The sequence below is a fragment of the Cydia amplana genome, chromosome 17 (assembly GCF_948474715.1).
Source record: "Cydia amplana chromosome 17, ilCydAmpl1.1, whole genome shotgun sequence".
Taxonomy (NCBI): Eukaryota; Metazoa; Arthropoda; class Insecta; order Lepidoptera; family Tortricidae; genus Cydia; species Cydia amplana.
Window position 1 is genome coordinate 12,518,341 of NC_086085.1, and position 27,359 is coordinate 12,545,699.

General features: G+C 40.8%; 2 protein-coding genes across 2 annotated transcripts in view; one reads left to right on the forward strand and one right to left on the reverse strand.

Annotated features, from left to right (window-relative positions):
- Window positions 1-21,799, forward strand: part of LOC134655976 (zinc finger FYVE domain-containing protein 26 homolog) — a 29,114-nt gene extending 7,315 nt beyond the window's left edge. Inside the window, exons 4-16 of the mRNA XM_063511491.1 lie at window positions 4,275-5,978; window positions 6,149-7,057; window positions 7,557-7,831; window positions 9,383-9,517; window positions 10,974-11,104; window positions 11,815-12,069; window positions 13,029-13,186; window positions 15,193-15,660; window positions 17,236-17,455; window positions 19,220-19,517; window positions 19,916-20,050; window positions 21,038-21,164; window positions 21,608-21,799. Coding sequence (XP_063367561.1) covers window positions 4,275-5,978; window positions 6,149-7,057; window positions 7,557-7,831; window positions 9,383-9,517; window positions 10,974-11,104; window positions 11,815-12,069; window positions 13,029-13,186; window positions 15,193-15,660; window positions 17,236-17,455; window positions 19,220-19,517; window positions 19,916-20,050; window positions 21,038-21,164; window positions 21,608-21,778 — 4,986 coding nt within the window. The 3' untranslated portion in view covers window positions 21,779-21,799. The remainder of the gene's footprint in view (window positions 1-4,274; window positions 5,979-6,148; window positions 7,058-7,556; window positions 7,832-9,382; window positions 9,518-10,973; window positions 11,105-11,814; window positions 12,070-13,028; window positions 13,187-15,192; window positions 15,661-17,235; window positions 17,456-19,219; window positions 19,518-19,915; window positions 20,051-21,037; window positions 21,165-21,607) is intronic.
- Window positions 21,800-25,275: 3,476 nt separating this feature from the next.
- On the reverse strand, window positions 25,276-26,176 carry LOC134655958 (signal recognition particle 14 kDa protein). Its single transcript, XM_063511472.1, has 3 exons — window positions 25,999-26,176; window positions 25,846-25,918; window positions 25,276-25,772 (listed from the first exon to the last, which is right to left on the reverse strand). The coding sequence occupies exons 1-3, from the start codon at window positions 26,020-26,022 to the stop codon at window positions 25,546-25,548; spliced, it is 324 nt and encodes a 107-aa protein (XP_063367542.1). The 5' UTR covers window positions 26,023-26,176; the 3' UTR covers window positions 25,276-25,545.
- Window positions 26,177-27,359: the final 1,183 nt, after the last annotated feature.

The window sequence follows — 27,359 nt, forward strand, 5'->3', positions numbered from 1 at the left end:
TGGCTTCGTTCTTCTTGATCGGACCGCGCTAGAGATCGGACGTTAGCCAAGCTCGTGCCTAATTCGCTACGTTCCTGAAGGCTTATACCTGAAGGATTATTCTGAAAGTTTATAGATTCTCACGTTCTTTAACCGTTTATCTAAGTGTTTTATTCCAAGTGTTATTTTGATTTCTTATGTGCCATTAGAAGCTTACTTTTGTAAAATAAAGAAACTATGTGTTGTTTTGAAAAGATGTGTCCCGCCGAGTTTGTTGCCGGGTTAAATCTTCTCGGGTCAGAGGTGTAGGGTTGGAACCGGTTTAGTTTGACTGAAATAAAGATTTGAACGATTTCATGTGATCTTTTTATTTTGAATTTAACCAGTCAACATTCTAATAGCAATTAGTTCTTTTCATCATTTAGTACTGAAATATAGTAGGCACTAGTATGGTTAATGAGTCCGAATGTTTATTTCATGCGTTTGTAGCATACCTACTATTTTGGCTGTGAAGTAATACATCTAGGTACTACCCCCACGCGCCCACCGCCATCGGGACCATCCGTCCCCGACATCAGCAAGTGGGATAGATGCGGAGTTTCATGTATTGCTTACACAGCCACCTGGGAGCGTGGTGTATTTCTGGTGACCTACATTCCATAATCTGGACACTTTGTAATGGTAAGCTCACGTGTCTAACCTTGATTGAATGGTGAGTGTAATTCATTGTTATTTGGTGAGAATTATTGTGAAATTGTGAATTATGATTGAGGCAGTCGAGCATAGCGGGCGGTCGTTACGTGACGTCATCTCTGGTATCGCCGCGTTTCTTTACAATTAATTTTTGTAATCCATTTAGATCGAGGCGATCTCGAGTTATTTTGATTTGAAATCCATACTGTTTATTAAAACCAAGTATTAGCTATCACGACGTGATATTATTTCATCGCTCACTTGTGAATCTCCCCTCAATAATTGATTTGAAAATACAATTAATTTTTAAAATCCGTTGAAATCTAAGTGATCTTAAGTTATTTTGATGTGAAATCCATATTGTTAATTAAAATCAAATATTGGCTGTCGCGACGTGATATTATTTCATCGCTCACTTGTGCATCTATCCTCAAAAAATATTTTTTTTTCATAAAAATACAATGCACCGTTAGAAATTCATCCTGCTGATTTGCCAATGCAAGCATTATGTAATCTTTACCCTGTAATGTTTAGTAATTAATAAAATTGCGACAAATTATTGCTCGTAATGCCGTGATAGATCACAAATCGTGTATACTATGGAAACATGAGCTACGCATATGAAAATTAATGTTACAGTGTCCTGCAGCCGGAGCCGAGCGAGCTTGCGGACGCCATTGCGCCCGTGATACAGAGGCGGCTGTGCAGTATCTTCTGTGCTGGAGATTTGGAAATAAAAGGACAGGTTTCGTTCTAATTGTTTATTAGTGAATTTTATTTTGAGTGTAATGGCGAAGCATAACAGTCGAACGTAACTAATAAGCTGTCACTTTTCGTATTGGCCCATTTACCGTGTTACTTATTTTTGGAACACGTGTTTGTTTGTTCATGGAATTAAATAAAACACACTCATTGAAGTTTAAATTTTATTCTGAGATTTTTGAAGTCCCGTATACATTGGAAACATGTTTTTTTGTGTCTGCTACCTTGCATTTCATAAACCTTTTTAGTTTAGCCTGCATACATGATAAACCTGATACCGTGCAAATGATGATTTCAGTAACAGCCAGCTATGTTGAACCACATCGTGTCTCTCGCAATCTGCCGCAGCAACGGCAACGGCAAGCGGAAAGAATCAGCCTCCGTGCTTGGGTTGGACCTCACCACCACCACCTTTGACTTGGTCGCGTGCATCATACTTTATTAAGCTGGTGAGCAGTTCCCATTTCGTTGGGATTATTATGAGATGTTTTACTTCTGCATAGAAGTCTTGAGCGAGTTTCTGTTGTTAAAGCTAAAGAAGAAAGCTATCTTTAGTGATTCTGATCAGTAATGTTCAGTTTCAGTTGATTAGTTGACGCTGATAGTACCAATGGTTCTGAGTAACATGATTTAAAGACCTGTTTTTATTTTCTTTTTTTTGGAATTCACTGTTAACATTGTTTTGCTTTCGACGGACTGAAAGCTTGTACTTTCGTAGGACTGAAATTACGCCCGATGGACTGGGCACTACTGTTTTGCTTTCGATGGACTGAAGGCACGCCCGATGGACTGGGCAATACTGTTTTGCTTTCGATGGACTGAAAGTATGCCCGATGGACTGGGTATTGTTTAGTGACCGCATCAGAAGTGCCGGAGCATGTAAGAGGTGCACGTGGTCTGCTTTTTATGTGCAGAATGCTCTTTGCGAGGAGTAGCACTTACGCAGCTGAGATGGTTACTTCTGACGAGGGTCTGGTATCTGCCGAAGGACTGGCAATGTACCGAAGGACTGGTGTTGTTTTGTTAAAAATGAATTCCCGTTTATGTACTGTGTTCATATGAGTAAAATTGGAACTATCAATTCAGAATGTTATTTATTTTAAGATGTCTTACAAAAATTTAGATCACATATGACCAATTTTTTTTTTATGCCAGATTAATTTCCTCGTAAATTGGTATTGACGACAATAGTAGTGATACTGTCGAGCAATGAATTAGAGCTGTTGTGATTTGTTTTTGATGTTTGGGATTGTTCTGTTTTTACATAAATTTGAGAGTACCCGCCAGATGGAGGCGATGATTATTGGAGTGTATCCGTTAGATAGCAGCGATGATTACTGACGAGTATTTTTATTTAGTCGTTGCTCGATGGACTATTTTTGACTAGAGAATTGAGGATTGTTAAAGTAATTTTGAACAATTATTTTTTCTGATTTGATTGATAACAAAGCTTGATTTTAATAGTAATTTGAGTGAGACCCGAATTGTTGGTCAGGAATGACCGAGCGATGAGATACTGTGCTGTATGTTTTGTTTCAGTATCAAATGCGTACACCCACACACGAGGACGTGTGTAGCGCAGGACGGCCGTGTCGGAGCGAGACACCAGAAAGACGTATTGCAGCATTACAGTTCATAGTTAGACGCCTGTAAAAGTCGATTAGCAATGTTTGGCTACATATTATTTGCTTGTAACGGAATCATAAAGTTGCGTAGAGAGTAACGCCACCATCTATTGGCGTATTGATGAACTAAGATGACAGGTAGAAGGCTTTGGAACGTCAAGAGGGGTATCTTGAGTGAACGTAGGCACGAGCAGGCATTTTTGTCGTTATGTGGGTAGACTGGTCAGGCAGGTTTACCAACTTGAATTGGAGGCGGGAGCGGTTGGCTCCGCCGCTGGAACTGGCTTCGTTCTTCTTGATCGGACCGCGCTAGAGATCGGACGTTAGCCAAGCTCGTGCCTAATTCGCTACGTTCCTGAAGGCTTATACCTGAAGGATTATTCTGAAAGTTTATAGATTCTCACGTTCTTTAACCGTTTATCTAAGTGTTTTATTCCAAGTGTTATTTTGATTTCTTATGTGCCATTAGAAGCTTACTTTTGTAAAATAAAGAAACTATGTGTTGTTTTGAAAAGATGTGTCCCGCCGAGTTTGTTGCCGGGTTAAATCTTCTCGGGTCAGAGGTGTAGGGTTGGAACCGGTTTAGTTTGACTGAAATAAAGATTTGAACGATTTCATGTGATCTTTTTATTTTGAATTTAACCAGTCAACATTCTAATAGCAATTAGTTCTTTTCATCATTTAGTACTGAAATATAGTAGGCACTAGTATGGTTAATGAGTCCGAATGTTTATTTCATGCGTTTGTAGCATACCTACTATTTTGGCTGTGAAGTAATACATCTAGGTACTACCCCCACGCGCCCACCGCCATCGGGACCATCCGTCCCCGACAGATATATATATAATATAATGGTCCACTTTCCTCTTGGAGGATATAATCAAACGGAGACGCCATGTCTGTAATTTTCTGTACAAAACAGTCTGCCGATTTTTGCGGGGGAGGGGAACGTCAAATGTATGCGTAACGTAAAAATAGCCATGTCAGATAAACGTCAGTCCATACATTGTGAATGACCGTTGGCCGCCTATTTTCGACAGAGGGGAAAGCCTGTCAATGGCTACTCCGTTTAGTTGTATCCTCCAAGACTTTCCTATATGAAATAATGTCATTTCTCTTTGGACTTTGTTTTAACAATTCAATGAAAAATGTAGCATTCCCTGATCCCCGCATCTAAGAAAACAAGCTTATTAAAAACTTAATTTTTATTTTCAGATGTTCGATCTAGCCGACGCCGAGATAGCAACAGAGGTCTCGTTCACCGAGCAACTGCGCCACCTGGTGGCTAAGATCAAAAACATTATTTACTACAAAGGCGACACTCCCTACGCTACCAAAGAACTGTCCGCCCTTTCTGTCGTATCCACAGAAGTTATGGGCTTGGTTGAAGGGTTTCTAGCTTCAAATAGGCCTCCTAACTTTTCGTTTGACGTGATTCAATTAGCCGCTTGCCATCCTCACCTACAGCTGTATAGCCATCAAAACGCCTCTTTCATCAACGCTGTAGACATTCTTTTAAGCAGCGGTCTTAACAGAGAAATAACCTATGGATTAATCAATGTTGTCGAACGAAAACTGGCCGAAGTACGCTCGTCCACGGACGTGGCTGCCGTTAAAAAAATCAACTACATCAGATTCATCGAAGATATAGCCAGCGTTACCTTCGAGATCTTTGGCAATACGGAAAAGTCCTTCGATTTCATCGACAACGTGTGCGGCCTGATCTCCGACTGCCGAATACCGATCAAACATAAAGAGTTCTGCAAAATGAACCAGCTGTCCAAAGAACTGCGTCAATGCTGCGAGGATTTAGCAGACATCGTCAACCCCAACAAGACCAATATCGATGCGAATCTGTTACAGAAATACCACCAGATTTACATGAACATCGTAGCCGCCTCTGACAAAGACTTGTGTAACATTGGAGAGGTATCTCGACACGGAAATAAGAAGACGAGGACGCACTACCTAAGGATGTGCTACATGTATTGCAAAACAGTATCTCAGCTGGAAGTAGAAGAGAACGCAACAACCGCAACAGATACCTCCTACTTCACAGTATTAGATAAACAACTCCACGACATATTCGGCAGCATGATCAACACCAAAGAAATTCCAGTGACGTACTTGGAGCCAATTTGCAAGAAGCTGAACGTGAATTTAATACCAAAATTGATACTGAATTTCTGCCCGTCGATTATACTGACACCCCACATGGAAGCTAGCGAGATGAACTTTAACAATTTGCTTCAAGCTGTATATGAGTTTAAAAATACGGAGGAAAATTTGTTTTTGGAACCAGACACAAATATGGCGCCTCTTCCGCGCGCGCCTACGCCTCAATGTCTGACTTACATCGTCTTACACAATTGGGTGTTAGCACATTTGATCAAAAAGATCCACACATCGCCGAACGACAACAGCTTTCAGCAGAGCATGGACGCGAGAACGAGATATCTGAATAACTATATGGACTTGGAAAGATTTAACTTCACCAAGGTTCTCTTCGGAGGTAACAAGTATTTAGCGTCTCTCCACACCACAATTGATCTCGACAAGTTGTTCCTGTTCTTGCCTCAGCTGATCGAAGCTGGGAAGTTACTCAAATGCCTGAATATAATTGACGCTCTCTCTGAAAGACAAGTACTGTGCAGTGCTAATTTGATGAACCTGAGGGACTTAATACTGTTCAAACTGGCGATTCACCCGAAGATAGAGAACAACTGGAAATACTGTCAGTACCTGAAGTGTTCGGAGCTGAAGGTGAATCTCATTCTGAACAATCTGAACAGTTGGCCCGCTGAAGGTGCTATGGAGGTGCTGGATTATTTGAGGTTCCTACTGGATCGGGAAGTATTAGACGAAGATTTACATGAGAAATGCTCCAATTGGATGGTTAAAATACCACTATATAATCAGGTAAACATTATCTCGAATTTATTCGGCTTTTATTTATATGAATACATACAGCTTAAGGGTATAAAACCCCTTAATTGATAATGAATTTTAAATCCATAGTTATTTAGTAGGCATTCTTTTTGCATATGATATAACTTTGAATGCGAACTTTGAAAGGTTTTTGGTTTCAGATCGCATCAATAATGGGTTCCAGCCATTGGTACAACGTTTACGAGCATTCTATGAACAACCCCGAGAATGTAATAGAAGTCCTAATGGACAGTCAGCAATTCCAACTGTGCCTGGACTGGGCCGAGGCCCACGAGGTCTCGGAGCACATGAAACACTTGATCACCATGAATCTCTTACGACAGCTGTTTGAATACACGAACCAAGCCACTACTTCTCTAGTTGGTGAACTTTTGTCAAGCTTGCCAACTAGTCAGGCGATGGATCTCATCCAAGAGGAAATGTCCAAAGTCAGAAACGTCGAAATACTCCAAGTTTGTGTAGACTTCGTCTCAGAAAACTCTTCTGATTGGAAGTCATTTGAAAACATCAAGATCGGCTTGCAGATCATGCTAGAAATAGATGTGAATTTACGTCAAATTTTCTGGGAGTTGATCGAGAAACCTCTGCTGATGCTTGAGCAATTTCTCATGAACGCCAAACTGGATGTGCTTTCAGTAATTATTAACAAGATCTCGAGTAATTTGAAGAAAGATCCAAGCGGCGACAACTTGTACTATAACATAAAGTTGATAGATAGCATAGTAATTTCAAGGAACTCTGTGGATGCGTTGCTCCGTTTCTACGCCGAGAAGGCTTTGGATATGAACCCTAAGAACACTTGTGTTGCTCCGCCAAAACCTTCGGAGGATTCCCTTATGCAGTCTATAGATTCTATCAACATTGAAGCGGCGTCGCGGCCTTTCATGATGCCGGAACAGGTGCCCTCGAAAGAGCAATGGGCCGAGGACTATTCGACGGATCGGTGTATGGTGTGCCAGACGTCTATATTCTCTATGATCATTCGGAGGCATCATTGTAGACGGTGCGGCAGGCTCGTGTGCCATGTTTGCTCGAGGAATAGAATGCAGGTTAGTTGCCTTACAACTTATACTTTTCTACATTCGTTTTGTTTGATAACTTGCATTTTTATTTCGAAACATCTCTCCAAATTTCGCTGAAACGTTTTAAACCATTTTAAAAACGAAGGGTATTGTCGATATATTGGTTATTCGCTTTTTAGGAGTAACATAACAGAACTATTTACTGAATTTCCATCATACTCTTTCAAGGTTTGCCAATCAAACTGACAATCTTAGCAAATTTATAAGAGCATGGCTGAAGGAAAATTTATAAGGACGACGACTCTACCCAATTATTATTCAACCGTAACCACAGAATAAATAATAGTACTAGGTACAGAAGACTCACTCTCTAACAAAACGCGTCTGTTACGATCAGCCACGCGCGGCTTATGGCTTCCCCCAAAATTGGGGCCGAACGGATGTACTTTTAGCTACCTGTAGCAAAGCGACGAAATCGCGGAGTGAGCCACGCCTGCCGTAACATAATATTTCGTTTTCATTCAAGGTGCCAACATACCCAAGCAGCGTAAAATTCCGCGTATGCAACGACTGCTATACTCAAACCACCAACAAGAAACACTCCTCAGACCAAGACAACATGATGCTAAGCAGTAACTCTGATTCTGCGGGCAGCGGCATCACTTGTATGGACTGGTGTCTGTCCAACAATTCTGGGAGAAACGAGGCCGTTAGAGCGGAATTCGGATTCGAGTTTACCCCGAATGTTACTCTGTGCTTGAGCATTATGAAGATGCATTCCATCAGCTTGGAATATCCGAAGTAAGTAAGAAAAATCATTCACCTTAGACTAGGACCACATGATGTTGAGCGACAATTGAGACTGAATTTCTAATTTTGGGAAGGACCACCTTGGTGTTTCTGAAGTATGTATGTTGCAACTTGCAAGTAGAGCTGTTAAAAAATAAAAACCGGCCAAGTGCGAGTCGGACTTGCGCACGAAGGGTTCCGCAAACCAAGCAAAAAAACAAGCAAAAAAACGGTCACCCATCCAAATACTGACCCTGCCCGACGTTGCTTAACTTCGGTTAAAAATCACGTTTGTTGTATGGGAGCCCCACTTAAATCTTTATTTTATTCTGTTTTTAGTATTTGTTGTTATAGCGGCAACAGAAATACATCATCTGTGAAAATTTCAACTGTCTAGCTATCACGGTTCGTGAGATACAGCCTGGTGACAGACGGACGGACGGACGGACAGCGGAGTCTTAGTATTAGGGTCCTGTTTTTACCCTTTGGGTACGGAACCCTAAAAACGACACATTCGACCTGTATCGCTATCATGGTTGCGTTTTTATCACCTGTCATGTCATGCATCACTTTCGCACTTACATACTTGTTAGAACGTGACAGGCATGGTGACAAATGATAAAGCCAAATGAGCCGGCCATATTAGCCCTTTTGAATCACATGACTTAAGTCATAATTTCAAAACTGTAACGTGACTTATAATCGCATGCACTTAAATTTATTTTTTGGCCTAACTTTTCGAACGTTACGTTCGTAGTCACAGGCAGACTGGTGAGGAATTGTATTGTATCAACATCTAGCTGCGCTGGTTTTGCGAACTACCCGCATTCAATCTTGATTATTCACTTGTACGCTAGGGTTGTCAACAACCCTACAAGTGAATCAACCCACAACCAAAGACCCAAAAAGGGATAGGTTGTTATCTATCCTTGTTACGATCTGTTGTTGCAGATACCTATACATTAGAAAGTACAAAGGCGAAGTTATCAATATGAGGGATCTCTTCCAAATTCAAGAACCTGGGGGTTCCAGTATACGGCTCTTTTCAAAGTGGTTGTTCTTTCTCTAATCCGTCTTTTTTCGGCCACAGACAGGGGGGTGTCACTCCGCAGTTTAGGTATATTTGGCCGGCGCGCCCATCAGACAGGCGTATGGCAGTGGGCTGCCGCTCGGCGTGCACGATAGTCATGTCACGCGGCGCTCGCGCAAAATTGAAAATACACAATGGCTTCGAAACTTACTTCCGTGAGAATCAGACATACTATCTCCGGATAAAAAATGTATATTTACATAATCAACGTTTGTAATTCCTACATATTTATCTTAAAAATAATAAATCAGTGGGTATAGGTATAAAAACTTGTCGAGCGATAACCCCGTGCCGACACTCACAGCTCGGTCATAAAACTGCGGCGCGCAAAGGAGATTCACGGTTCGTGCGCGGTTATAAGTTTCAATTTTGCTTGCAGGCGGCGATACAGATGTAATTTTATACCTAAATCTGACTTTTGTGAAGGAGTGAATTTTCTGTACGGTAGTACTATTAGTTTTTCTGTGCCACAGATTCCTTCTAGACAGGAGCGATGAGATCGCGCGCGCGCTGTCAGGCGGAGGCGACGCGCGGCTGCTGGTGCGCGCGCGCCGCTCCCTGCTGCTCGCCGCCGCCGAACTCTACTCACGCGCACCGCACGAGATCGCGTCAGTACTTGTTCTTAATCAAATACTAATATTTATTTAACAAATTGACACGACATGAAACCTTAGTAATTAAATTAAAATTAAGTATAGAATATGTACAACAGCTTCTTAGAACAAACAATAGACCTCACACTAGGTCGAGCCTGTGTCGTGAGCACGGGTCCAGTTGTTTCCCATAAAGTTTTAAGTCATAATGTATTGTTTGTCATATTATCATTAGTCATAAAACTAAAACCGTTAACATTTCAGGATTTTCGTTAGGTTATCCTATAGATAGGTTAGGTTAGGTTAGGTTTGTTTTATGGCAATCCTGAAAAGTGACGCGTTTCTGAACGAAATGAATTATGACTAACGAAAATTCGGGCAAACAATACATTATGGCTTAAAACTATTTGGGAAACAATAAATACCCCGTGAGCACATGTGATCATATTGTTCCATCGGCTGAGCGCCTACCGCGAACCACGTTCGACGTGTTGTCTCCCTGTCACACTTATGTACAAATTTAAAAGTGCGACAGAGAGGCAACACGTCGAACGTGGTTCGCGGTAGGCCCTCTGGTTCCTTGATCGAAGTGACGAAATCGTATTGTTACTGACTTGTGAACCTTATTGCAATGAAATAAGGCACGCAAGAGTGTTTAAAATGTTTTTGACTGTGCTGGAATTTGTAATTTTTACATAGGCAAAGTATTTTTGTAATAAAAAGAGTAAGAAATTAGACCTTGTACTATATAATCGCATGTCGAACGGTTCGACCAACTGTTTCAGACATACATAACCTAGCGATGGGCGAGTCGAGTTATCTGATTCGAATAATTCGAATCAGTCTACAGATGAGTTAATTCGAATCAAGACTATTGGCAATTCGAATCAACTCGACCACTAGCTAACTCGGCGAAATCGCCAACTCGCCGAGCCAACGCTATCACACTGCTACTAAGGCCATTCAAAAATAAACCTTAATACCGTAGCCCGAAGGCTCTTTTTACAACAACTGCCGCTCGATTCGCCATCTCAACTCGAGTTGGTACTATGATCATTCAAAAATAAACCTTAATTCCGTAACCCGAAGGTTCTTTTTACAACAACTACCGCTTGATTCGCTATTCCAAGTATACCAACTCGAGTTCACTGCTAGTATGGCCATTCAAAAATAAACCTTAATTCCGTGCTCTGAAGGTTCTTTTTACAACAACTGCCGCGTAACTCGCCGTCTCAACTCGCTCCGCGCCTGTGCCTGTGACCTTGTCGCGAACCACGCGAATCGTCGAGTCGAGTTAACTCGATTTTGAATTCGAATCAGCGGCCGAATCAATTCGAATGATTGGAATTGAAAAAAAGTGGACTCGTCACATCGCTAACATAACCTACGTTACTTAATACTTATTTCTTAATTTGTTGAAGAGATCGACAATAACATGAATGTTATTAATAATACTGGTGGTTTATTACAGTGGCAGTGGACGCGGACGCATAGCGGAGACGGGAGCGGCGCACGCGGCGCGCTGCCTCGCGCACGCCGACGCTATGGCCACACTTGTTCAACAACAGGCGCACCACCTCGTGCCGCGCTTACAACACCCTAGTAAGGCTCACTTCTGATAAATCATTTTAATTTTTAAATCACTCGGCATAGTGGAGACAGTAAGCGGCGCACGCGGCCCGCTGTCTTGCACACTCCGACGCTATGGCCACACTTGTTCAACAACAGGCGCACCACCTTGTATCTACCACGGTTACAACACCCTAGTAAGTGTTCGGCTTCGATGGTGACCAGCGATGCTTTCGGGAGTGCAAACAAAAGTGGGTAGGACGGAGAGTAACGACTGAGGAGGCTGGTTAGATCTCACCTATTCGTGTACCCTTAGGGAATGATCACCGGGACAAAAAGTATTCAATACTTTAAACCGGGTTATAAACTATCTGTAGGTATTCCAAATTCCCGTCAAATTGTGTTCAGTCATTCTTGCGTGATTAAGTAATATTTAACATTCAAATCGAAACATACACTTCAGCCGCGTAGTTGTTAGCTGCTCTCCACGCCCTCCCCTTTAAATTTTAGGGGATTCATTCTAGGATAAAAAGTATCCTAGGCCGTTACTAGGTTATAAACTAACCATATGCCAAATTTCATCAAAATTCGATCAATCTATTTGTGCACGGAGTAAACATTTAAACATACAAACTTGTACATTTAATTTTATGATATTAGTTCTTCATGTTCATACTAAAACACTAACTAAAATAAACTTTATATTTATTCAAGCAACTCTAACAGTAGTATTGTTTTTTCAGGTCAAATCGTCCGTTCCCTACTAGAAGCCGAGAAATGGGAGCTGGCTCTTGAAATAGCCACAAAGTCCGGGATCCAACGCAACAGCGTGCTAGCCGCTTGGGGCAAGGCGTGCCTCAAGGCGGGGTGTTTCAAGCAGGCGCGGGAAAAGTTCGCGCACTGCTTCAAGAACACCGTGAACGTGTGTATGGAAGTGGCCGAGGACTGCGAGTACGGGAGGGAGGCGTCTGAGCAGTTCCTGAATAGGAGGTTGCAAGGTAAACGATGTTTAGAAACAAGCGCTCTGTATATCAACATAAGGTTACTTTTTCTTTAGCTAGAGCAAACTTGGGGTTATATCAAGCGTGTGTCTAGGGCATGCTCCCGGGAATTCCCGGTTCTCATATTCCCGGGAATTTTATAGTGTCAAAAGAACCGGTACTGAAGACCCGGTACCGGTACTTCCCGGTTCTCATCATATGACTATTTATTCCCATTTCAATAGTAGTAATGTTTTAGTACTTTAGCTCGAGACATTATATAACATTTAATAATGGTGCTATGAAACGGGGGACCCAAATAACCCGACAAAGTAACCTAGTAAAGTAGACATTCGTGCAGGCAGGCGGTGCCGTCATAGTGCTGAGTGCATCGACTACGCTACAGCCGTGTGGCTCGGGCCCAAGCGGAGGCAATGTGTGCCAGTTAATTTCGTAAAATAGGTTGGAACGCCAATTAAGTGCTTGTTTATAATAAAATATGTCATTTATTAATTCTTATGCAATTAGTTATATGAAAATAAGTCATTCATAAAGATTGTACGCTAACACAAAAAAATTCTTAAAAATAATCATAAGATGCCTTGAGAAGTGGGAAGAACCGGGAATCCCGGTTCCGGCCATGCCCAGAACCGGAAAATGAAATTCTTGGTACCGGGACCGGTACTGCATGCCCTACGTGTGTCCGTGTGTCACTCGGAATTTTGCATTGCGGCGGCAAGTGACAAATAATGGGGTTGGCCGGTCGAAGCATTTAGCAGATGGTGCCATCATAGCTTGCCCAGTCAAGTACAAGTCAGTAGAATTGGTGTCAAATTTTAGTTTTTTGAATGCCGTGGATGCGTCCTTTAAGCCAAGTCTCATAGAAAAAGGGGTAAGCTATATGATGGCGCCATCTATGCAAACCTTTCACAGTTGCCAACCCCATTTATTTAAGCGATTTCATTGTTTCTGTCCAGGTTTAAGACAGTCGGAACGTACCAGCTCAGTCTCAAGCACCCAGTCCGATGGCCGGCCCCGAGTCAACCCGCCCCTGCTCAACGAGATCATCAGCATGCTCGAGGACATGAACTACCCCGTCAACCAGCACATCCTGCACAAGGCGGAGACTATGAAGGTACGATACTTAGCGTTTAAGACAGTCGGACGTACCAGCTCAGTCTCAAGCACCCAGTCCGAAGGCCGGCCCCGAGTCAACCCGCCCCTGCTCAACGAGATCATCAGCATGCTCGAGGACATGAACTACCCCGTCAACCAGCACATCCTGCACAAGGCGGAGACTATGAAGGTACGATACTTAGCGTTTAAGACAGTCGGACGTACCAGCTCAGTCTCAAGCACCCAGTCCGAAGGCCGGCCCCGAGTCAACCCGCCCCTGCTCAACGAGATCATCAGCATGCTCGAGGACATGAACTACCCCGTCAACCAGCACATCCTGCACAAGGCGGAGACTATGAAGGTACGATACTTAGCGTTTAAGACAGTCGGACGTACCAGCTCAGTCTCAAGCACCCAGTCCGAAGGCCGGCCCCGAGTCAACCCGCCCCTGCTCAACGAGATCATCAGCATGCTCGAGGACATGAACTACCCCGTCAACCAGCACATCCTGCACAAGGCGGAGACTATGAAGGTACGATACTTAGCGTTTAAGACAGTCGGACGTACCAGCTCAGTCTCAAGCACCCAGTCCGAAGGCCGGCCCCGAGCCAACCCGCCCCTGCTCAACGAGATCATCAGCATGCTCGAGGACATGAACTACCCCGTCAACCAGCACATCCTGCACAAGGCGGAGACTATGAAGGTACGATACTTAGCGTTTAAGACAGTCGGACGTACCAGATCAGTCTCAAGCACCCAGTCCGAAGGCCGGCCCCGATCCAACCCGCCCCTGCTCAACGAGATCATCAGCATGCTCGAGGACATGAACTACCCCGTCAACCAGCACATCCTGCACAAGGCCGAGACTATGAAGGTACGATACTTAGCGTTTAAGACAGTCGGACGTACCAGATCAGTCTCAAGCACCCAGTCCGAAGGCCGGCCCCGATCCAACCCGCCCCTGCTCAACGAGATCATCAGCATGCTCGAGGACATGAACTACCCCGTCAACCAGCACATCCTGCACAAGGCCGAGACTATGAAGGTACGATACTTAGCGTTTAAGACAGTCGGACGTACCAGATCAGTCTCAAGCACCCAGTCCGAAGGCCGGCCCCGATCCAACCCGCCCCTGCTCAACGAGATCAGCATGCTCGAGGACATGAACTACCCCGTCAACCAGCACATCCTGCACAAGGCCGAGACTATGAAGGTACGATACTTAGCGTTTAAGACAGTCGGACGTACCAGATCAGTCTCAAGCACCCAGTCCGAAGGCCGGCCCCGATCCAACCCGCCCCTGCTCAACGAGATCATCAGCATGCTCGAGGACATGAACTACCCCGTCAACCAGCACATCCTGCACAAGGCCGAGACTATGAAGGTACGATACTTAGCGTTTAAGACAGTCGGACGTACCAGATCAGTCTCAAGCACCCAGTCCGAAGGCCGGCCCCGATCCAACCCGCCCCTGCTCAACGAGATCATCAGCATGCTCGAGGACATGAACTACCCCGTCAACCAACACATCCTGCACAAGGCGGAGACTATGATGGTTCGTAGAAGCAGTTAGTTGTTATTAGATATTACAAGAACTGTAAACAAAAAAATCCATATGACTCACTCATGACTATTGGCCATATAATCGAGTCCCGTAGTTGTATGTTACATAAATGAAATATGTGACGTTATCTATGAAAAGGGGGCTTATTTTCGATGGCGGTTTAGCCATTATTAACGATGCTCCGATTGCTCCGATATAAATACAATGCCGCGCGACGCTGTGCGGCGTAAGCGCCATCGACAATAAGGTCCCTTTTCATAGATAATGCCCCATATGTAGTTTATTCTCGAATCTCATTATCCGTACATTCTATGTAAAGACTAAAGCATTTTCTTGGTTAGCCAAATACAAAAGACCAAGTCCGATTAATCATATACATTTTTCATTGCTAGAGTTCCGGAAAGTTTGTTGCAAATCGGGTTTCAGTGTATTTATTAATGATGTTTCATTTTCTCTTTCAGTCTACAAACGAAAAACTAACATCCCAAAACGCAAGCAAAAAGCGTATCCAAGTTACCGAGCCCGCCCTCAACATAATGCACACACTAGCTAGCGTGAAAAAAATCAAACAGGGCGACTACAGCGACTTTCAAACAGCCACCGTCCAGCCAAAGAAAACCCTCGCTCAAGGACTGTTACGGAGAAATAACAACCAAGACCCCAAAGTGGACCATCTAGTCAAAAAACTAGACCCATTCTTTTACAAAGAATGTGTTTACTACTTAACCAACTACGGTTCACACGTAGCTAACATAGCGTTTTATATGAAGTATAAAAACATGTCGGAGGTGCTGACGTATTGCTACGATAACTTGGTGGACAAGGAGACATTTACGGAGTCGGTGTATATGGAGTGTTTGAAGAAAGATAAGGTGAATGAGTTGTTGAAAGCCATGAGTGATGTGGACAGCACGCTGGATTTGTGGTCGGTGAGTTAAAGTTTTTAAGTGTTTTTACTTTTTAACCATTCAATAACAGTATTGTTTTAGAGGTTTAGTTGCGACTTATTTAGTTCCGCCTGGTCTTTTCAGTAGCCTACGTTGTATGTATTTTATCCAATCCAATACCTTTAAACAAGCATTATTTATATATATATTTCGGGGATCTCGTAAACGGCTCTAACGATTTCGATGAATTTTACTATATGGGGTTTTGCGGGGGCGAAAAATCGATCTAGCTAGATCTTATCTCTGGTAAAACGCGAATTTTTGGGTTTTTATATAGTTTCCGAGCTTTGCTCGGTCTCCCAGATATTAAATAAATAAATAAACAAGAATTGCTCGTTTAAAGGTATTAGCGCCACTTGCACCATCCGACTAGCCCGGGGTTAACCGATTAAACCTGGAGTTACCATGGTTACCAGTACAATTTGACACTGGGTTAACGGTTTAACCGCTTAACCCCAGGTTAGTGGGATGGTGCAAGTGGGCCTTAGACAGATAGATTAACACGCGTTTATTTATTTATTTCAGTAGGTAGTCAACATAACGTACCTTTATAGGTTAAATAACTAAATTAAAGGTTTGATTTAAATTCCGGTAACAATATGTGTCTAATTTCTGCACACTCACGAAACAAATTGCCGTATTGACTTCTTCGCGTTATTTACCTTTTGTTTGAATGATCCAACGCTAAACGCGTGTTATAAATTAAAAGGTACCTTATGTCACCTGAATATAGTACTTTTTGATATATGCTCTATTATCTTGTATGCGTACTACACTAAGTATCAAAATAATATGAGTGCCGTATCGCTTCGGGGCGGTCTATCGTCCTACACTACCAAAACGTAATATCTAGAATATCAGTGACATTAAATTTGAACCTTAATACTATGACGATACCGGTTGTTTTTCAATATGAATGTTGTACTGGCGCGTGCTAAGTCTGGAGCTTGGCTTTGCGATAATAGAGACAATGGCCTTTGTTTGGAAGATTAAGGTTTGAAGCGAAAAGTTCACCTCAGAAGTGCCGTACTATATATAGGGTTGCCAGATGGTCGGGATTTGGCGGGATTCTCCCGATTTTTAGCATGTGTTCCCGATTCCCGACAAAGTGAAAATTGTCCCGAAAAACAGCTTCACGTTAAATAATGAAAAAGGCGAAAAAATTGTAAAATCGGCAAAAAGTAACATAAAATACATGTGGCAAGGGCAAACTAAGAAATAAATTAGTTATACATATTTTTTTAGATTATTGATAGCAATAAGTATAACTATGATAAATGATAATATAGGCAGATAATGAGAAGACATTTTTTTTGTTTGTTCAAGATCTCAAATAATTTATACTATTTTTATATAAAAACGTCTATGGGCAGAGCAGCTGACGTAGTGCCAATAATGTAAAATATCGTTGTTTTTGATACAATAACTTTAAATTGAATGTTTTTTTTTCGACTTAAATCCCAAAATCCCGAAAAATTTATATGAATTCCCGATAATAGCGCCTTTCGATCTGGCAACCCTAACTATATAATGTGATTTAAACACGCATATTTCCAGGAATACATAATGCACATCTGCCGCACCCTGGAAGCCACTAAGCGCCTCGAGGCGCTGTACTCGCTCCAGTGCGGGTCGGGGCAGCACGCGCGCGCCTCCGCCACATGCGCGTTGCTGTACGCGCGCCCTGTTCGAGCCACGCCCTTCACGACACTACACAGCCGGAGCGGGACCCTAGCGGCCGCGCACCATCATCTCTCGCAGTGCGTGCCTGCCACAAGTTAGTGCCATCAACATACTAAAAAAAACCGGCCAAGTGCGAGCCGGACTCGCCCATGAAGGGTTCCGTATTTAGGCGATTTATGACGTATAAAAAAAGCGGCCAAGTGCGAGTCGGACTCGCCCATGAAGGGTTCCGTATTTAGGCGATTTATGACGTATTAAAAAAAAACTACTTGCTAGATCTCGTTCAAACCAATTTTCGGTGGAAGTTTACATGGCAATGTACATCATATATTTTTTTTAGTTTTATCATTCTCTTATTTTAGAAGTTAGGGGGGGGACACACATTTTACCACTTTGGAAGTGTCTCTCGCGCAAACTATTCAGTTTAGAAAAAAATGATATTAGGAACCTCAATATCATTTTTGAAGACCTATCCATAGATACCCCACACGTATGGGTTTGATGAAAAAAAAAATTTTGAGTTTCAGTTCAAAGTATGGGGAACCCCAAAAATTTATTGTTTTTTTTTCTATTTTTGTGTGAAAATCTTAATGCGGTTTACAGAATACATCTACTTACCAAGTTTCAACAGTATAGTTCTTATAGTTTCGGAGAAAAGTGGCTGTGACATACAGACGGACAGACAGACGGACAGACAGACAGACGGACAGACAGACAGACAGACATGACGAATCTATAAGGGTTCCGTTTTTTGCCATTTGGCTACGGAACCCTAAAAAACCGGCCAAGTGCGAGTCGGACTCGCGCACTGAGGGTTCCGCACCATCAACAAAAAATAGAGCAAAACAAGCAAAAAAACGGTCACCCATCCAAGTACTGACCCCGCCCGACGTTGCTTAACTTCGGTCAAAAATCACGTTTGTTGTATGGGAGCCCCACTTAAATCTTTATTTTATTCTGTTTTTAGTATTTGTTGTTATAGCGGCAACAGAAATGCATTATCTGTGAAAATTTCAACTGTCTAGCTATCACGGTTCGTGAGATACAGCCTGGTGACAAACGGACGAACGGACGGACGGACAGCGGAGTCTTAGTAATAGGGTCCCGTTTTTTACCCTTTGGGTACGGAACCCTAAAAACTTCTTCTTTTCTTATGCGCACTGCCAAGGAATGGAATTTAGCCGGCGTCTATATTTCCGAGCTGATATAACCCGGCAACCTTCAAATCAAGGGTGAACAGGCACTTTCTGGGCAGGCTCGCTCCATCGTAGGCCGCGTCTTCGCCTCGGCTAGTCTGTGGCCATTTATAATAAAAAAAGAAAAGAAAAAACTTGACGTTTGAAAAGCTTTTCTCACTCTAATACTCTTCTGGACAGTGTGGTTTGGGGCAACAAGCGGTCTTAGCCACGCCCGCCTTTTACAGTATTACACAGTAGAAGTGGATCTTTAGCCGCCACAAATTAGTGAAATTAGTGCAATCTTTGCTTTTGGCCGCCAAAGACGTCAACTGACGCGCGCGCTGGGCTGTAGCCAATATCAACCTTCGTGCATTCCAATAAGGTTCACGACGACGCGCCGCGCATTCTAGGTTTCCATATTGCTCGTATTCTAATTCGTGTTCATTAAAACTAAAGACAGATCACTACATAGTATAAAAACCGTTTAAAAACAAAGTCACTTCCCGCTGTCTGTCCTAATGTATGCTTAGATATTTAAAACTATGCAACGGATTTTGATGCGGTTTTTAATAGATAGAGTGATTCAAGAGGAAGGTTATTTATATATAATTTGTTAACCCGTGCGAAGCCGGGGCGGGTCGCTAATATATTAAAATTACATGTCATATTCTTATTTCCAGGAACAAACGACCCGAAATCCATCAACTTTAACCTAGACAAAGTGACGATAGACAACCTGATGACCACAATATCCCGTCAAATGGAGGTCGCCAAATACTTAGCGGCGAACGAAGCGGCCGGGCGGCTACCTTTAAACGTCATAGATGAAGTCATACCAATGCAGTCTAGAAAAGACCCGGACGCTAAGGAGTTTAGACCACTTACGTTGTTTGGGTCGAATACGGATAAGATACGGATAGTCGCTTTGATATTGGCCACGGGGCAGTCTGTGAAAGATGGATTCGACCTAGCTTTCAAGTAAGTGGTTTAAAATTAAACGATTAACCTTTTAACCGCCCAATTTTTTAACCGAGCGTGCTCGTATCGCCACCGACAGTAATTGCACCATGCAGAGTAAGGTTGGCATAGTTACGGGAGTTATAAATGTGCTGTAAAAACAAAATCAGATCTTTGTCTTATTTATCAGACTGTGGCGAAATGACCCTTTAACCGCCAGAGTCTGATATATTCAGACGATATGGATATGGATATGTAACGTCTTATAAGTCTTAAGTAAGTTATACCAGTGCAAAGTAAAATCCACATGTTGTTCGGATCGAATAAATGACAATATATAATATAGACAAAGATAGTATGATTCTATCTCTCTATGTTTGAAATGAGACAGTCCTTTGACAAAGTATATTTGTTTCCAGGGTAATAACAGAGCACAAGCTGGACTCTATGAACATCTACACACATGTAGCCAAGTACCTGGTGAACACGGACCGCTTCATGGAGGTGAAGACTCTGGCCAAGTGCATCAGGGAATCCAAGGAAACCGCGTCCAGGTGAGCTGGGAAGGACGAGGAAATATATACAACATTAACACTAGCGGCTCTGTGAACTGTACTTCTTAAACCCTCACGGCTACGCCATTTAAAAAAATTCTAAACCAAAAACAGATAGATAATATAAGTCCATACAATTATCGAACCAGGGGCCCGTTTCTCAAAAACTTGTAATACAATGGAAGCCCCGTTATAGAAAAAGCTGTCAAAAAGTGATCGCTTGTATTACAAGTTACAAGCTTTTGATAAACGGGCCCCTGGTCAGAAAAAGGAGAACACCCAGACAGACAGACAGCTGGACATAAGAAAGCATTTTTGCCTAAGCTACAATGGAGACCTTAGCTCGCGTTCGGTCAATTAACAATACATGTATCTGCCTAAAGAGGGATAATATACTGGGTCTACCAAATCTTGTCAGTAGGAAAAGGCGGCAAATTTGAAAAATCGCGGGTTAGCAACACTACGTTTGAATTATTCAAAATCGTGTGTCATTTATATCTTATCTGTGGAACTGTTCATTTCATCGTTGTTCGATGTACATTGCTGCTTTTTGTTCGTTTCCTAGGGATACCATACTTTAGTTTGCTTTACATTGCTACTGACATATCCGGCTTGACAGACTATATCTTGTTTTTCGTTGTGTACCATCGCAATATTGTGACGTATGAGGTTAAGTGAGGTTGACAATTTTTATGATTTTCGATATTATTATGCAGTCCACACACGAGGAGCCACCTCAAGACAAAATAGCCGTGTGAGTCCGATTTGTATAGACGTGCCTCGCTCGAAACCAAAGCATGCGTTGTTGCAGTGCCTCAGACGAGGCATCTGATAGACCGCACTGCAATTCCCTCGAGAGGGAATTGCCTCGCGAGGGAATTGCCGCGCGAGGCGGCTCGTTATGTATCGACCATCCCATTGATGTCTTCAGCACTTCGACAATTCAACTACCTATTTCAAACGTTCTCTGTATGTTTAATTTGACAGCCTGATGAGCGACCAAGTGCTGGAGTGGGGAGTAGGGGCAGTGGTGGCGCGGTGCGAGGCGCGCGGCCAGCTGCACGACGAGCAGGCAGAGCTGCTCATACAGCACGTATCCAGCCTCAGCATTAAGGTACCATATCACATCACATCATATCAATATTAGTGGCACACTAATTTAGTGCTAGTTGCACCATCCGTACTTGACAGACTGGTCAACGTCACCCGGCGCGCCGCGGCGGTTACTATGAAACGCTCCATACAATAAAATTTAGCGAACTCTTTATGTCGTATTTTCGTTCCTTGGACATCGTTACCAAAACCAACTTATTTTCAGCTCTATTCGCGTTCCTATTATGATCCGTCCATTGTCAACCTGTTGTGATTGGTAGGTACTTTAGTAGAGCACTTGCTGGCAATTTAAGTAAGGATGGTATTCTACCTGTCTAATGTCAGTGCGTCTCACTCTCTCATTAAGCTAAATGCGAGACAAAATACCAAGGACATTGGACAGATGGAATACCACCCTAATACAGTTGTTTGTGTAAATTGGTTTACAAAAAAAAAATTCAACAGATATCGTGCTATCTGCTCTGTCGCAACGTAAGCAATGCGTACATCCTAGCGGCGCGCCACGACCGCACCAACGAGCTACGGCGAGTCTTACACGAGGCCGAGCGTCTCGGACACGACCAGGTGCGCTCCGCCTGCCTCAAGCGGCTCACCTCCAAGTCTACCATCAACTGAACTTCAGCTAAATGTTCAATAGCGAATTTAATAAAACGACTCGCTGTTTAGACGAATGGTACGAATGATGTGTCCACACAGAACGAGTTGCCTCGCGAGTAAATGTTTAGTTGTTTACTAAGTTCTAATAAGTAAATTTCTTTTTCTCCTTGCACCAGTTTTACATGTCTCCGTTTGGCCCGATGATTGACTGGTAGAGAATGCCATTAGGCATTAAGTTAGGCATAAATAAATGCCGCGCGAAGCGTCGCGTCATGCCTCGGGCGGACGCGGCTATTACCTCGCGAGGCAGTTCGTTTTGTGAATCACGAATAAGTATTCTATTCATAAAAGGCGCTGACAGTGTATTTTTTTATACAAGAGGCATTACTTTGTGCTTGTAAAAAACTTGTATCAATTCTTGACCGAAATTAGCTTTGTTCTGCTACACTCCTAAACTTGCTAACTAGAAAGTGCTATAAATATATACCGTAACTGACAATTCTTAAACCTTATTGCAAAGAATTAAGGTCCACAGATGGTCACTCAAAAGTGTTGCCTAACTAACTAATAAGAGCCATTTGCACCATCGCACTAAACTGAGGTTAACCGGTTAAACCTAGAGTTACCATGGTTACCAGTACAATTTGACACTGAGTTAATGGGTTAACCCCGGGTTAGTAAGATGGTGCAAGTGGCGCTAACTGAGTTAATTTCAAAATTATTCGCTCTTTTAATAAACCTTTTATAGGAAAACATGACAATAACAGAAGTTTGAATGTTCTTAGTCTGACGGTTTCAAAGTATATTCGAAATAAAATCACACTGTATGCTCATGTTGCTTGTCATTATAACTAGAGACGGTAGCTAGTCACAGTCACTTAATTAGAATAAGGTTACCAACCTTTCCTATAGCAATGGGTATAATTAAACATATTCAATTTACATATGTATTATATTGAAAAGGTTTTTGATTCAGAGAGTAGAATGCAAAAGTTACTATACTACCATTCATGTTAGTACTTGTTTATAAATTGGAGAAGTGACGGGAAATTGATAAAATGACATCGCAATTGCCCAAAATGTATTAAAAATTAAATATAGTTTTGATACATTTTAGCAAGGTCATGAGTGTCATGACCATTTAGGTTTATTTACCAAACCAAATGAAGTGTAATACTTGAAACCAGTAAGTGCTGGTGCAATAATTCCTAAATGAAATGCAATTTGTTTTTTTTTTTTTTATATTATCTATAAAGCATTAAAGAGATTATGATATTTATTAGGAGTATAGGAATTATGTTATAGTATTTTTTTGTTAATCAAATCAAATGAATTAAGTATTAGTGAAGTTGTATTAGCATTGCATGATTTTGATTTTATATACATTTTGTTGAGTATAATATTGCTTGTTTCAAATGTATGAATCATTTCTCTTTTTGTTTCATAAATATAGTGTGTTGCTATACTTGCTATTGCTTTATGTATGAATGCAGTGTTTCATAATCATACATCGGGGTTTTCAGTGCGGGAATGATTTCGTGTATTTATAACTTTGTTTATTGTAAAATTGCATCGTTTTAAAGATTTAAGCATACATAGGGCCAGACAGACAGCGGGAAGCGACTTTGTTTTATACTAGTTGAGTATGAGTTGATATGACAAACAATACATTATGGGTGGAATCACATCTGTCAGCATCGAGCCGCATTTTGTATATGAGAAATCGCTCGTTAGTATGAAGATGCGTAGGCATCGGAAAGCTGAAAGCATACGCATGCGTACGCACGCATCTTCATACTAACGAGCGATTTCTCATATATAAAATGCGGCTCGATGCTGACAATGTGATTCCAACCTATATCAATATATGGAGGAGACAGTAGGAGTTACATAAAAAATATAGTAATATCTATATTAATGTAAAATAATTACCAAACTATGAATTAAACGTAGGTAGTAAGGTCCAAATGTGCTTAGAAATGTTAAATTAGTATCGTTTTTTTACAGTTTTTACTTGTTATTTGGCTAGTGTAAAACATTCCCGCACCGACCGAAAACCCCAATTATGTTCATAATTGTAAAAAATAATGTAGGTATGTATTAATAATTAATATTTTGCATGGGTTTGAAATAGATAAAAGTTGTTATGCTGAAAACTCACATAAATGGAATATATATTTTTATATAAAAATGATAAATAAAGTTTTATAATTGGCAAGGCTCAAAATACATATTTAAAATTCTATATACCTGGTGCTTGATATTATTAAACAAGATGAAAGTATGTATATATAATCTTAGATTAAGGTGTATTATAATTTGTATTGGTCTCATTCTTATTGTGATATTCGAAATTCTATAATGAATATTATTGTTATTTTAATATAAAATCTAACAAAATAAAACATTACATGAAATCAAATACATTGTTTTATTTCTAAAATAAAAGGTTTACTCATAATAGGTATTAAAATAATACCAGTGCAATGTGTTATTTACACAGTATTAAATAATAAATACACACCCACACATGACAAATTACTTTTTCTTATCCTAAATAATTATCACTGTATACTTTAGTGTGCAAGAAACAAGTGAATGTAGCCCTACAAGAGGTATTTTCCTACTGACTTTTGGATAATAGGGATGTTGACAATTTTTTGGAACTGGTTTCATTTTGTAGATAGACACGTAATAATTACAGAAAAAAATATTAAAAAAATATATTCATTAATTTTGAATAAAAAAACATGTATAATAAGTTTCGTGTTTAAATTTCGCGCCTAAACGCTCCAAACTGTCACGTGACCTTGATGACGTAACGGCGTTTTAAACAAACTGCTGTCAGTCATTTTTTTAAATTCTTTATATGGCAACTGACAATTTTTTTTAAAGCCTTAACACACTACCGCATCGGACAGCGACCTTCTTTCTCGCTCTAACTTATAGCTGCGTCCTTAACGCACCACCTTACACACTATCGATTCGTGCGCCGCACCGCACCAAGATCGCGTTTCGGTACGATAATCTGTAGACACTTAGGCAGGTTTTATAACTTGTCTTTGGTGATTCCACTGTGATTACGTCACGCGCTCCGATTGGCGTTTGCAGTCACGTGATACTGGGCATTATTTTAAATTCTTTTGATTACTTTTAATTAATTTATTACGCATATTTACACTTGCAAAATATGATTTTCCGCGTTCTAATATTCCCTGCTATGGTAAAAACATAACATGCTATATAATCGCGATTCATGTCAACATCCCTATTCGGTACATGGTGGGAAAGTAGATAACTCGGGATATAAAGTTGAAGAAATTTTAACTTAAATAAAATAGAATTACGTAAGGTTCAAATGTGTCTCGAGTTGTCAACCTCTTCCTGCCATGTACGGAATTGTTCTAATATTTAAAATTATTCCAACCACTGTAATCATGTGAATATTAATTTACAACATAATACAGTAGTGAAGTTAATATAAAAGAAACTCCATTTAAAAAAAAAACTTCAAATAATATTAAAGATTTTTAAATATTTATTTGAAAATGTAGACTTAGATGTATAAATAAGTTGACATTGGACGATGGTCAAGGAGGAATAGAGCCTGCGTCACTAGCGCATGGATCCAACTCTTCCATCTCTGCCGAGAGAAGAGCACAGTTCAATGGACCTTCAACACACTTAGGACACCACGGTGGAACACTCACAACAGTTTACTTCATAGAACACATTGCGCACTATATTTTCAGTCTCTTGACACATTGCCGTGGCATTGGATGCCATTACTGAGTTACCACTGCCTTTTTCTTCGGTTTCTTCAAACGCTTCAGTCCGTTAACGCTCGTCCTCAGTAGGTTTGTATATGCCGTACTGAATTTTTCCACTTCTCTTTGTTCAATGACAGTAGATAATTTCTTGCTGCTAGATTGTGCCCTAATTAAACATTTGTACTCCGGGTTTTTAACTACTGGTGTTCCGTTCCGCGGCTCAGCTCTAGTTCGTCCATCATCTGAAATAAACAAAATTATTAAGAACAAATTTTGGATGTAACATTACTTTTAAATTACTTGAACAGTACTTACATCTTTTCATCGTCATGGTTATGGATCCTGAAGCACGTGCCTTTTGGAACAGCTTAGTAAGTTCGACGAGGAACTGAAAAATGAGAATATGTTGATTAAAGCAAATTCGATGTAGATTAGTTTAAACATCTTAAACAAGATCATCATAGTCACCTCATCATTACCAAGCAACACCATGTTTATTAATTGTTACAGTCGTTTATAATAATGACAATCAATCGTTTTATTTAGAAATTTGTGTTCAGACCAGACACAAATTACACATTTTGAACGAAAATTTAATGAAAGTCAGACTAAACCGCACTTCTACAGCAGGCAAATGACATGTTACACGTTGACGTTGTTGCTGGCTATTCTCACGTAACTGTTTAGTTCCGAACCTTTCTGGACTTTAAAGAATACAAAATATTATCCTTTTTTATGAAACGATTAAAAATAAAAAACAATTTTTATATGCATTTTGTTTTAATTTAAAACATTATATTTTTTCTTATTTACCATTAAATTTTAAGGCTATGGATTCACTCAACTGTGCCTATGGCTATAAGATGCTGTGCGTGAAACAAAACGTTACCCGTCTGAATAGCTCAATGTTTTTTTAAATTGAAGTTTTGACCAAGGTATTTGTTTGTTCGTACATCTCTCTCCTGGCTGATACGAAAAACATTTATTTTAAGTATAATTTTCACATATTTACTGGAAATGATCAAGAAAACTTATATAAACAAATATTTTAAGGTCATTTAATAATTGAATTACAACAGTGCAATTAATTTAAAGATTAGAGATGTTCTTTTATTTGATTTTGATGGGACTTTACCGCATTTCATATATACAGGTAGGTATGCAGTATATTTATACGCGGTTATTTCCCGTTTGTTAAGGTGCCACTTGCAGCAGAAGTGTACGATTGTTTATTTTCACCCTTTTCACCATACATTAAATTATTCGAGAGATCGGTGCCTATAAAGAATTATTACTTACGGAAAAGTCTCTACATATCGTATTTTGGCTTTGGACTCTCACTCGTATATTTAATTATTTAACGTCAATCTTTAATTTCCTAAATAATTAATCTACAAGTGTTGAAGATTTATGTTTTATCGACTTTGTTCAATCGATCATTTAGCCACTTTTACACGTCAAAAATTAAATTGCCTAACTACTAAACTTGTAATTATATCAAAATTAAACATAAAGTGTTTAAATTAAATGAAATGAGGGGAAGAGGAGGATTGCGCCTCTGCTTACAAAATTAAGGAAATAAACATTCAAATTATACACTACCTAAGTTACCTGCTCATATTTTCATACATTCGCGTTTACATACTTATATCTATTATACATAAGTACCTAAATAAGCGCACGAACGGATGTGCCCTCTTAAGTACCATTTAATTTGACTGCAGAGTTTCAGACTCAAATCTCGGCCTCGCTCGATACGTGTCAGTGGTTAATGGCTGAGTGTTTGTGTTAGCATTTAGTTGTTATTAATATTCCGTTTCTAACTACAT

Bases quoted from the DNA above. Each gene is read 5' to 3' on its own strand.
- LOC134655958 (XM_063511472.1), bottom strand. From the start codon at position 26,022: ATGGTGTTGCTTGGTAATGATGAG. The intron at 25,919-25,998 runs GTGACTATGATG...CTCATTTTTCAG, and splicing joins TGTTGCTTGGTAATGATGAG to TTCCTCGTCGAACTTACTAA. The intron at 25,773-25,845 runs GTAAGTACTGTT...TGTTTATTTCAG, and splicing joins AACCATGACGATGAAAAGAT to ATGATGGACGAACTAGAGCT.